General features: G+C 41.4%; 1 protein-coding gene across 1 annotated transcript in view; it reads right to left on the bottom strand.

Moving 5' to 3' along the window:
* Nucleotides 1-1,650, bottom strand: part of rgs9a (regulator of G protein signaling 9a) — a gene marked incomplete at both ends in the record, with an annotated part of 18,163 nt that extends 16,513 nt beyond the window's left edge. The window contains 2 exons of the mRNA XM_079233380.1: nucleotides 1,102-1,198; nucleotides 1,582-1,650. Coding sequence (XP_079089506.1) covers nucleotides 1,102-1,198; nucleotides 1,582-1,650 — 166 coding nt within the window. The remainder of the gene's footprint in view (nucleotides 1-1,101; nucleotides 1,199-1,581) is intronic.
* Nucleotides 1,651-12,550: the final 10,900 nt, after the last annotated feature.

The following is a 12,550-nucleotide window of genomic DNA, read 5'->3' as shown; positions in this document are numbered from 1 at the left end:
CTCTAAACATTTTCTTCTTCTTTGGCAATTACAGGAATAAAAAACTAAATGCTCAAAAATGTTTGGGGGTTAAATAGTATTTTATGAAAACTTTACAAGCAATATTGTTTTATTTGTTGTATATGAAATGAGTCAATAATAATGTGAGACTCAGAGTAAAGCTCAATAATGTGTTTCCAAACACAACGTGACTATCATGACATCACATCCACAGAAAGCTGTCGGGCCGATGAACAAAATAACAGGAGACATGATGACGACACAAATGAACGACTAAAGTAACAATCACTCGAGAGGAATCGCACTCATCTTCTGCACCACCCATTCACTTAGTAAACTGTTTTTCACAGCAGGTGCTCCACTCCAGTTCACCTGGGAGGTTTATCCATGTAGCCAAGCTGATCTTTCCCTCGCTGCTCTTTGATTGGATTAAAAAGCCACTTTGGCCCTAAAGCACTGTTCAGATCTCATCCAATTGTGGGAGCGCCTTATTTTAGCTGTGTTAGCAGCTTAGAGAGCAAGGCCGCCTGCCAGTACCGGCCTGTGCTGTGTTTTGCTCAACCATCTTCAGTCTTCTAGAAGAAGGGTCAGTAAATAAGGTCATGGAGTTCAGAAATAACAAGTCACAAGTAAACTTCAAAGCAAATACGGCTTAAAGAAAAAATAACCATAGTCAATAGGTATGGAATAAAAGTATTCTGTCATGAAAATATGTCTCAAAACATAAAATATTGATATTAAAAAACAAAAGAACAAATAATATATATATTTGTAAAGCAGGAATTAATCGCTATCGTGCCTAACCCTCTACACCATAAACCCTTCAGTTGCTCTTCTTGAGGATTCCCCTGTTGAGCTTTTTCTTTTGGTTATGTTTTCCTTAACTGCTGCAAGGCTGAAGAAGAGTGTCTAAGACAGAGTGGTGCTGCACAAAGAGCCCTGAGGCACATTTTTGTTATTTGGCTGCAGTGTATAAATTCAAAGACTAGACTGTCTGCTGGTGTCTGCCAGTCTGCTGTTTGAGTTTAGGAGCTGGAAACCCAACAGTGTATGCATAAGGAGGAACTTCCTCAGGCTTTGTGAGTGTGTGTCTCGTCTCACCAGTGATGACATGTGGGATGGTAGTGACGTTGAGTTTCTGCTCCGAGCCCTTGACCCCACTTTTTGGATCCTGCATCTCCACCACAATGGCCTCCAGCTGAAAGCAGAAGGGCAGCAAAGATGTTCATGGGCCATTCAGGAAATGAGCCACCAGACCAACACGCATGCATGGTAAATGGACTGTCCTTGTATAGCGCTTTTCTAGTCTTCCGACCCCTGAAAATGCTTTAACACTCCTTTTTTTTGTTTTTATGTTTTTTGTTCTTGCTTGTTTTTCCCAAAACGTCTGTGCTACATATTTATGAATGCAATAAAAGCAAACTTCAGTGTAATCCAGAAATGTTAAATTCAACTTCAAGAATACCTTAAACAAATACAACATCTGTAATGTTTAAAAGTGATACATTTCTGATTACAATAAGGATACAATCTTTGATGATGATGATGATGATGATGATGATGATGATGATATCCACCCACCTTTTTGAAGCAGTGTGTGCGAGGGTGGAAATGTTGCCCCCGGTTTGGACGGACTGTTCTGATTGTCATATCTGCAGCCGGATGAAGACCAAATCAGGTGTTTTAAAAGAAAATCCTGACGTGAAATATTCCAGTTGTAATATCTATAGTTGCTGACAGAAGTGTGTGCGTGTAGTGGACTTGAACACACTCCTCCTGTGTGTGGACTGTAAGACGGGAAGGATGGACTTATCTAATCAGCTGAGGACGCCTCTACCCCCAACAGTCAGAGAGAAAAGCCCGTCTGGTGGTTCTTAAATTAACTTCAGAGAAAAGAGTCTTCTTGTCAGAGCATGAACATATAGTTCAGTTCTCTGAATGGAAGATAAAGATTTAGGGGTGGTTTCATTAATTGATATATTAAAATACAATTAATCAATCTATTGTTATTTTGCACTTAATGGATACAATATAAAAAGACAATTGATAAAAAAAAGTTAAATGATCATCAACTGTGCAATTCAAAAGAATATTTTGGATAGAGATTGCTGGGAGGTGGATTATGTAACCTTTGGACAGAGCCAGTCTTTATAAGAAAATCGGCTGCTGGCATAGCTTCATATTCACTGTACAGTGTTATCAATCACTCGGAGCAAGAAAGAGCAAGTCTATTTCACCACATTTTCATTATTTTACTCATTAACAAAATGTTGATGTATTCAATTCCTAAATAATTATGTTTTGTCTATAAATTATGAAAACATTTTCATTATTGTATTGATCTACAAAATTCAAGAGTGAAATGTATAATTCTGTTACAAAACTTATTATAAGAATCTGTTTATATTCTGTTTTTTATTAGAATCTGATGTTAAAATCAGACATAACTGTTATTTTACTAGGCAGAAACCCTGAGAGATCAATTATCTAATGATATAGTTTCTGTAGATGGCCTGGCATCCAGCACCGTCAAACATCTGAGCGTTATCTTTGATCTTGTCCTTTAACTCCCACATAAAAAAAATCTCAAGGACTGCCAAAAATGAAAAAAATCAGGCACTAGAAGCAATGCAGAAAAATTCACGCATTTGTTACTTCTAGACTAGACTGCAATTCCTTATTATCGGGCTGCTCTAATACATCTCTTAAATGTCTCCAGTTGATCCAGAATGCTGCAGCTCGACAGAAACTAAGAAAAGAGATCACACTCATTCTCTATTAGCTTCTCTGCACTGGCTAACCCTAAAATCCATAATCAAATTTTAAATCCTTCTCCTCATATTGCTTATAGCACCCCACTAGAGAGCTCATAGCACCATATTACCCCACTAGAGAGCTCATAGCACCATATTACCCCACTAGAGAGCTCATAGCACCATATTACCCCACTAGAGAGCTCATAGTACCATATTACCCCACTAGAGAGCTCATAGCACCATATTACCCCACTAGAGAGCTCATAGTACCATATTACCCCACTAGAGAGCTCATAGCACCATATTACCCCACTAGAGAGCTCATAGCACCATATTACCCCACTAGAGAGCTCATAGTACCACATTACCCCACTAGAGAGCTCATAGTACCATATTACCCACTAGAGAGCTCATAGTACCATATTACCCACTAGAGAGCTCATAGTACCATATTACCCCACTAGAGAGCTCATAGTACCATATTACCCCACTAGAGAGCTTATAGTACCATATTACCCACTAGAGAGATTATAGCACCATATTACCCCACTAGAGAGCTCATAGTACCATATTACCCCACTAGAGAGCTTATAGTACCATATTACCCACTAGAGAGATTATAGCACCATGTTACCCCACTAGAGAGCTCATAGTACCATATTACCCCACTAGAGAGCTCATAGTACCATATTACCCCACTAGAGAGCTCATAGTACCATATTACCCCACTAGAGAGCTTATAGTACCATATTACCCACTAGAGAGATTATAGCACCATATTACCCCACTAGAGAGCTCATAGTACCATATTACCCCACTAGAGAGCTCATAGTACCATATTACCCCACTAGAGAGCTCATAGCACCATATTACCCCACTAGAGAGCTCATAGCACCATATTACCCCACTAGAGAGTTCATAGCACCATATTACCCGACTAGAGAGCTTATAGTACCATATTACCCCACTAGAGAGCTCATAGCACCATATTACCCCACTAGAGAGCTCATAGTACCACATTACCCCACTGGAGAGCTCATAGTACCATATTACCCACTAGAGAGCTCATAGTACCATATTACCCACTAGAGAGCTCATAGTACCATATTACCCCACTAGAGAGCTTATAGTACCATATTACCCACTAGAGAGATTATAGCACCATATTACCCCACTAGAGAGCTCATAGTACCATATTACCCCACTAGAGAGCTTATAGTACCATATTACCCACTAGAGAGATTATAGCACCATATTACCCCACTAGAGAGCTCATAGTACCATATTACCCCACTAGAGAGCTCATAGTACCATATTACCCCACTAGAGAGCTCATAGTACCATATTACCCCACTAGAGAGCTTATAGTACCATATTACCCACTAGAGAGCTCATAGCACCATATTTACCCACTAGAGAGCTCATAGCACCATATTACCCACTAGAGAGCTCATAGTACCATATTACCCCACTAGAGAGCTTATAGTACCATATTACCCACTAGAGAGATTATAGCACCATATTACCCCACTAGAGAGCTCATAGTACCATATTACCCCACTAGAGAGCTCATAGTACCATATTACCCACTAGAGAGCTCATAGTACCATATTACCCCACTAGAGAGCTTATAGTACCATATTACCCACTAGAGAGATTATAGCACCATATTACCCCACTAGAGAGCTCATAGTACCATATTACCCCACTAGAGAGCTCATAGTACCATATTACCCCACTAGAGAGCTCATAGCACCATATTTACCCACTAGAGAGCTCATAGCACCATATTACCCACTAGAGAGCTCATAGTACCATATTACCCCACTAGAGAGCTCATAGTACCATATTACCCCACTAGAGAGCTTATAGTACCATATTACCCACTAGAGAGATTATAGCACCATATTACCCCACTAGAGAGCTCATAGTACCATATTACCCCACTAGAGAGCTCATAGTACCATATTACCCCACTAGAGAGCTCATAGCACCACATTACCCCACTAGAGAGCTCATAGCACCATATTACCCCACTAGAGAGTTCATAGCGGCATATTACCCCACTAGAGAGCTTATAGTACCATATTACCCCACTAGAGAGCTTATAGTACCATATTACCCACTAGAGAGATTATAGCACCATATTACCCCACTAGAGAGCTCATAGTACCATATTACCCCACTAGAGAGCTCATAGTACCATATTACCCCACTAGAGAGCTCATAGTACCATATTACCCCACTAGAGAGCTCATAGTACCATATTACCCCACTAGAGAGCTCATAGTACCATATTACCCCACTAGAGAGCTCATAGTACCATATTACCCCACTAGAGAGCTTATAGTACCATATTACCCACTAGAGAGATAATAGCACCATATTACCCCACTAGAGAGCTCATAGTACCATATTACCCACTAGAGAGCTCATAGTACCATATTACCCCACTAGAGAGCTTATAGTACCATATTACCCACTAGAGAGATTATAGCACCATATTACCCCACTAGAGAGCTCATAGTACCATATTACCCCACTAGAGAGCTCATAGTACCATATTACCCCACTAGAGAGCTCATAGCACCATATTACCCCACTAGAGAGCTCATAGCACCATATTACCCCACTAGAGAGCTCATAGCACCATATTACCCCACTAGAGAGTTCATAGCACCATATTACCCCACTAGAGAGCTTATAGTACCATATTACCCCACTAGAGAGCTCATAGCACCATATTACCCCACTAGAGAGCTCATAGTACCACATTACCCCACTAGAGAGCTCATAGTACCATATTACCCACTAGAGAGCTCATAGTACCATATTACCCACTAGAGAGCTCATAGTACCATATTACCCCACTAGAGAGCTTATAGTACCATATTACCCACTAGAGAGATTATAGCACCATATTACCCCACTAGAGAGCTCATAGTACCATATTACCCCACTAGAGAGCTTATAGTACCATATTACCCACTAGAGAGATTATAGCACCATATTACCCCACTAGAGAGCTCATAGTACCATATTACCCCACTAGAGAGCTCATAGTACCATATTACCCCACTAGAGAGCTCATAGTACCATATTACCCCACTAGAGAGCTCATAGCACCATATTTACCCACTAGAGAGCTCATAGCACCATATTACCCACTAGAGAGCTCATAGTACCATATTACCCCACTAGAGAGCTCATAGTACCATATTACCCCACTAGAGAGCTTATAGTACCATATTACCCACTAGAGAGATTATAGCACCATATTACCCCACTAGAGAGCTCATAGTACCATATTACCCCACTAGAGAGCTCATAGCACCATATTACCCACTAGAGAGCTCATAGTACCACATTACCCCACTAGAGAGCTCATAGTACCATATTACCCACTAGAGAGCTCATAGTACCATATTACCCACTAGAGAGCTCATAGCACCATATTACCCACTAGAGAGCTCATAGTACCATATTACCCCACTAGAGAGCTCATAGTACCATATTACCCCACTAGAGAGCTTATAGTACCATATTACCCACTAGAGAGATTATAGCACCATATTACCCCACTAGAGAGCTCATAGTACCATATTACCCCACTAGAGAGCTCATAGCACCATATTACCCACTAGAGAGCTCATAGTACCACATTACCCCACTAGAGAGCTCATAGTACCATATTACCCACTAGAGAGCTCATAGTACCATATTACCCACTAGAGAGCTCATAGTACCATATTACCCCACTAGAGAGCTCATAGTACCATATTACCCCACTAGAGAGCTTATAGTACCATATTACCCACTAGAGAGATTATAGCACCATATTACCCCACTAGAGAGCTCATAGTACCATATTACCCCACTAGAGAGCTCATAGTACCATATTACCCCACTAGAGAGCTCATAGTACCATATTACCCCACTAGAGAGCTTATAGTACCATATTACCCACTAGAGAGATTATAGCACCATATTACCCCACTAGAGAGCTCATAGTACCATATTACCCACTAGAGAGCTCATAGTACCATATTACCCCACTAGAGAGCTTATAGTACCATATTACCCACTAGAGAGATTATAGCACCATATTACCCCACTAGAGAGCTCATAGTACCATATTACCCCACTAGAGAGCTCATAGTACCATATTACCCCACTAGAGAGCTCATAGCACCATATTACCCCACTAGAGAGCTCATAGCACCATATTACCCCACTAGAGAGCTCATAGCACCATATTACCCCACTAGAGAGTTCATAGCACCATATTACCCCACTAGAGAGCTTATAGTACCATATTACCCCACTAGAGAGCTCATAGCACCATATTACCCCACTAGAGAGCTCATAGTACCACATTACCCCACTAGAGAGCTCATAGTACCATATTACCCACTAGAGAGCTCATAGTACCATATTACCCACTAGAGAGCTCATAGTACCATATTACCCCACTAGAGAGCTTATAGTACCATATTACCCACTAGAGAGATTATAGCACCATATTACCCCACTAGAGAGCTCATAGTACCATATTACCCCACTAGAGAGCTTATAGTACCATATTACCCACTAGAGAGATTATAGCACCATATTACCCCACTAGAGAGCTCATAGTACCATATTACCCCACTAGAGAGCTCATAGTACCATATTACCCCACTAGAGAGCTCATAGTACCATATTACCCCACTAGAGAGCTTATAGTACCATATTACCCACTAGAGAGCTCATAGCACCATATTTACCCACTAGAGAGCTCATAGCACCATATTACCCACTAGAGAGCTCATAGTACCATATTACCCCACTAGAGAGCTTATAGTACCATATTACCCACTAGAGAGATTATAGCACCATATTACCCCACTAGAGAGCTCATAGTACCATATTACCCCACTAGAGAGCTCATAGCACCATATTACCCACTAGAGAGCTCATAGTACCATATTACCCCACTAGAGAGCTTATAGTACCATATTACCCACTAGAGAGATTATAGCACCATATTACCCCACTAGAGAGCTCATAGTACCATATTACCCCACTAGAGAGCTCATAGTACCATATTACCCCACTAGAGAGCTCATAGCACCATATTTACCCACTAGAGAGCTCATAGCACCATATTACCCACTAGAGAGCTCATAGTACCATATTACCCCACTAGAGAGCTCATAGTACCATATTACCCCACTAGAGAGCTTATAGTACCAAATTACCCACTAGAGAGATTATAGCACCATATTACCCCACTAGAGAGCTCATAGTACCATATTACCCCACTAGAGAGCTCATAGTACCATATTACCCCACTAGAGAGCTCATAGCACCATATTACCCCACTAGAGAGCTCATAGCACCATATTACCCCACTAGAGAGCTCATAGCACCATATTACCCCACTAGAGAGTTCATAGCGGCATATTACCCCACTAGAGAGCTTATAGTACCATATTACCCCACTAGAGAGCTTATAGTACCATATTACCCACTAGAGAGATTATAGCACCATATTACCCCACTAGAGAGCTCATAGTACCATATTACCCCACTAGAGAGCTCATAGTACCATATTACCCCACTAGAGAGCTCATAGTACCATATTACCCCACTAGAGAGCTCATAGTACCATATTACCCCACTAGAGAGCTTATAGTACCATATTACCCACTAGAGAGATAATAGCACCATATTACCCCACTAGAGAGCTCATAGTACCATATTACCCACTAGAGAGCTCATAGTACCATATTACCCCACTAGAGAGCTTATAGTACCATATTACCCACTAGAGAGATTATAGCACCATATTACCCCACTAGAGAGCTCATAGTACCATATTACCCCACTAGAGAGCTCATAGTACCATATTACCCCACTAGAGAGCTCATAGCACCATATTACCCCACTAGAGAGCTCATAGCACCATATTACCCCACTAGAGAGTTCATAGCACCATATTACCCCACTAGAGAGCTTATAGTACCATATTACCCCACTAGAGAGCTCATAGCACCATATTACCCCACTAGAGAGCTCATAGTACCACATTACCCCACTAGAGAGCTCATAGTACCATATTACCCACTAGAGAGCTCATAGTACCATATTACCCACTAGAGAGCTCATAGTACCATATTACCCCACTAGAGAGCTTATAGTACCATATTACCCACTAGAGAGATTATAGCACCATATTACCCCACTAGAGAGCTCATAGTACCATATTACCCCACTAGAGAGCTTATAGTACCATATTACCCACTAGAGAGATTATAGCACCATATTACCCCACTAGAGAGCTCATAGTACCATATTACCCCACTAGAGAGCTAATAGTACCATATTACCCACTAGAGAGCTCATAGCACCATATTTACCCACTAGAGAGCTCATAGCACCATATTACCCACTAGAGAGCTCATAGTACCATATTACCCCACTAGAGAGCTTATAGTACCATATTACCCACTAGAGAGATTATAGCACCATATTACCCCACTAGAGAGCTCATAGTACCATATTGCCCCACTAGAGAGCTCATAGCACCATATTACCCACTAGAGAGCTCATAGTACCATATTACCCCACTAGAGAGCTTATAGTACCATATTACCCACTAGAGAGATTATAGCACCATATTACCCCACTAGAGAGCTCATAGTACCATATTACCCCACTAGAGAGCTCATAGCACCATATTTACCCACTAGAGAGCTCATAGCACCATATTACCCACTAGAGAGCTCATAGTACCATATTACCCCACTAGAGAGCTCATAGTACCATATTACCCCACTAGAGAGCTTATAGTACCATATTACCCACTAGAGAGATTATAGCACCATATTACCCCACTAGAGAGCTCATAGTACCATATTACCCCACTAGAGAGCTCATAGTACCATATTACCCCACTAGAGAGCTCATAGCACCATATTACCCCACTAGAGAGCTCATAGTACCATATTACCCACTAGAGAGCTCATAGTACCATATTACCCCACTAGAGAGCTTATAGTACCATATTACCCACTAGAGAGATTATAGCACCATATTACCCCACTAGAGAGCTCATAGTACCATATTACCCCACTAGAGAGCTTATAGTACCATATTACCCACTAGAGAGATTATAGCACCATATTACCCCACTAGAGAGCTCATAGTACCATATTACCCCACTAGAGAGCTCATAGTACCATATTACCCCACTAGAGAGCTCATAGTACCATATTACCCCACTAGAGAGCTTATAGTACCATATTACCCACTAGAGAGCTCATAGCACCATATTTACCCACTAGAGAGCTCATAGCACCATATTACCCACTAGAGAGCTCATAGTACCATATTACCCCACTAGAGAGCTTATAGTACCATATTACCCACTAGAGAGATTATAGCACCATATTACCCCACTAGAGAGCTCATAGTACCATATTACCCCACTAGAGAGCTCATAGCACCATATTACCCACTAGAGAGCTCATAGTACCATATTACCCCACTAGAGAGCTTATAGTACCATATTACCCACTAGAGAGATTATAGCACCATATTACCCCACTAGAGAGCTCATAGTACCATATTACCCCACTAGAGAGCTCATAGTACCATATTACCCCACTAGAGAGCTCATAGCACCATATTTACCCACTAGAGAGCTCATAGCACCATATTACCCACTAGAGAGCTCATAGTACCATATTACCCCACTAGAGAGCTCATAGTACCATATTACCCCACTAGAGAGCTTATAGTACCAAATTACCCACTAGAGAGATTATAGCACCATATTACCCCACTAGAGAGCTCATAGTACCATATTACCCCACTAGAGAGCTCATAGTACCATATTACCCCACTAGAGAGCTCATAGCACCACATTACCCCACTAGAGAGCTCATAGCACCATATTACCCCACTAGAGAGCTCATAGCACCATATTACCCCACTAGAGAGTTCATAGCGGCATATTACCCCACTAGAGAGCTTATAGTACCATATTACCCCACTAGAGAGCTTATAGTACCATATTACCCACTAGAGAGATTATAGCACCATATTACCCCACTAGAGAGCTCATAGTACCATATTACCCCACTAGAGAGCTCATAGTACCATATTACCCCACTAGAGAGCTCATAGTACCATATTACCCCACTAGAGAGCTCATAGTACCATATTACCCCACTAGAGAGCTTATAGTACCATATTACCCACTAGAGAGATAATAGCACCATATTACCCCACTAGAGAGCTCATAGTACCATATTACCCACTAGAGAGCTCATAGTACCATATTACCCCACTAGAGAGCTTATAGTACCATATTACCCACTAGAGAGATTATAGCACCATATTACCCCACTAGAGAGCTCATAGTACCATATTACCCCACTAGAGAGCTCATAGTACCATATTACCCCACTAGAGAGCTCATAGCACCATATTACCCCACTAGAGAGCTCATAGCACCATATTACCCCACTAGAGAGCTCATAGCACCATATTACCCCACTAGAGAGTTCATAGCACCATATTACCCCACTAGAGAGCTTATAGTACCATATTACCCCACTAGAGAGCTCATAGCACCATACTACCCCACTAGAGAGCTCATAGTACCACATTACCCCACTAGAGAGCTCATAGTACCATATTACCCACTAGAGAGCTCATAGTACCATATTACCCACTAGAGAGCTCATAGTACCATATTACCCCACTAGAGAGCTTATAGTACCATATTACCCACTAGAGAGATTATAGCACCATATTACCCCACTAGAGAGCTCATAGTACCATATTACCCCACTAGAGAGCTTATAGTACCATATTACCCACTAGAGAGATTATAGCACCATATTACCCCACTAGAGAGCTCATAGTACCATATTACCCCACTAGAGAGCTCATAGTACCATATTACCCCACTAGAGAGCTCATAGTACCATATTACCCCACTAGAGAGCTTATAGTACCATATTACCCACTAGAGAGCTCATAGCACCATATTTACCCACTAGAGAGCTCATAGCACCATATTACCCACTAGAGAGCTCATAGTACCATATTACCCCACTAGAGAGCTTATAGTACCATATTACCCACTAGAGAGATTATAGCACCATATTACCCCACTAGAGAGCTCATAGTACCATATTACCCCACTAGAGAGCTCATAGCACCATATTACCCACTAGAGAGCTCATAGTACCATATTACCCCACTAGAGAGCTTATAGTACCATATTACCCACTAGAGAGATTATAGCACCATATTACCCCACTAGAGAGCTCATAGTACCATATTACCCCACTAGAGAGCTCATAGCACCATATTTACCCACTAGAGAGCTCATAGCACCATATTACCCACTAGAGAGCTCATAGTACCATATTACCCCACTAGAGAGCTCATAGTACCATATTACCCCACTAGAGAGCTTATAGTACCATATTACCCACTAGAGAGATTATAGCACCATATTACCCCACTAGAGAGCTCATAGTACCATATTACCCCACTAGAGAGCTCATAGTACCATATTACCCCACTAGAGAGCTCATAGCACCATATTACCCCACTAGAGAGCTCATAGCACCATATTACCCCACTAGAGAGCTCATAGCACCATATTACCCCACTAGAGAGTTCATAGCACCATATTACCCCACTAGAGAGCTTATAGTACCATATTACCCCACTAGAGAGCTCATAGCACCATATTACCCCACTAGAGAGCTCATAGTACCACATTACCCCAC

The sequence above is a fragment of the Taurulus bubalis genome, assembly GCF_910589615.1.
Source record: "Taurulus bubalis genome assembly, chromosome: 17".
NCBI lineage: Eukaryota > Metazoa > Chordata > Actinopteri > Perciformes > Cottidae > Taurulus > Taurulus bubalis.
The sequence above is the reverse complement of the archived record's forward strand: the minus strand, read 5'-3'. Positions and strand labels throughout refer to the sequence as shown.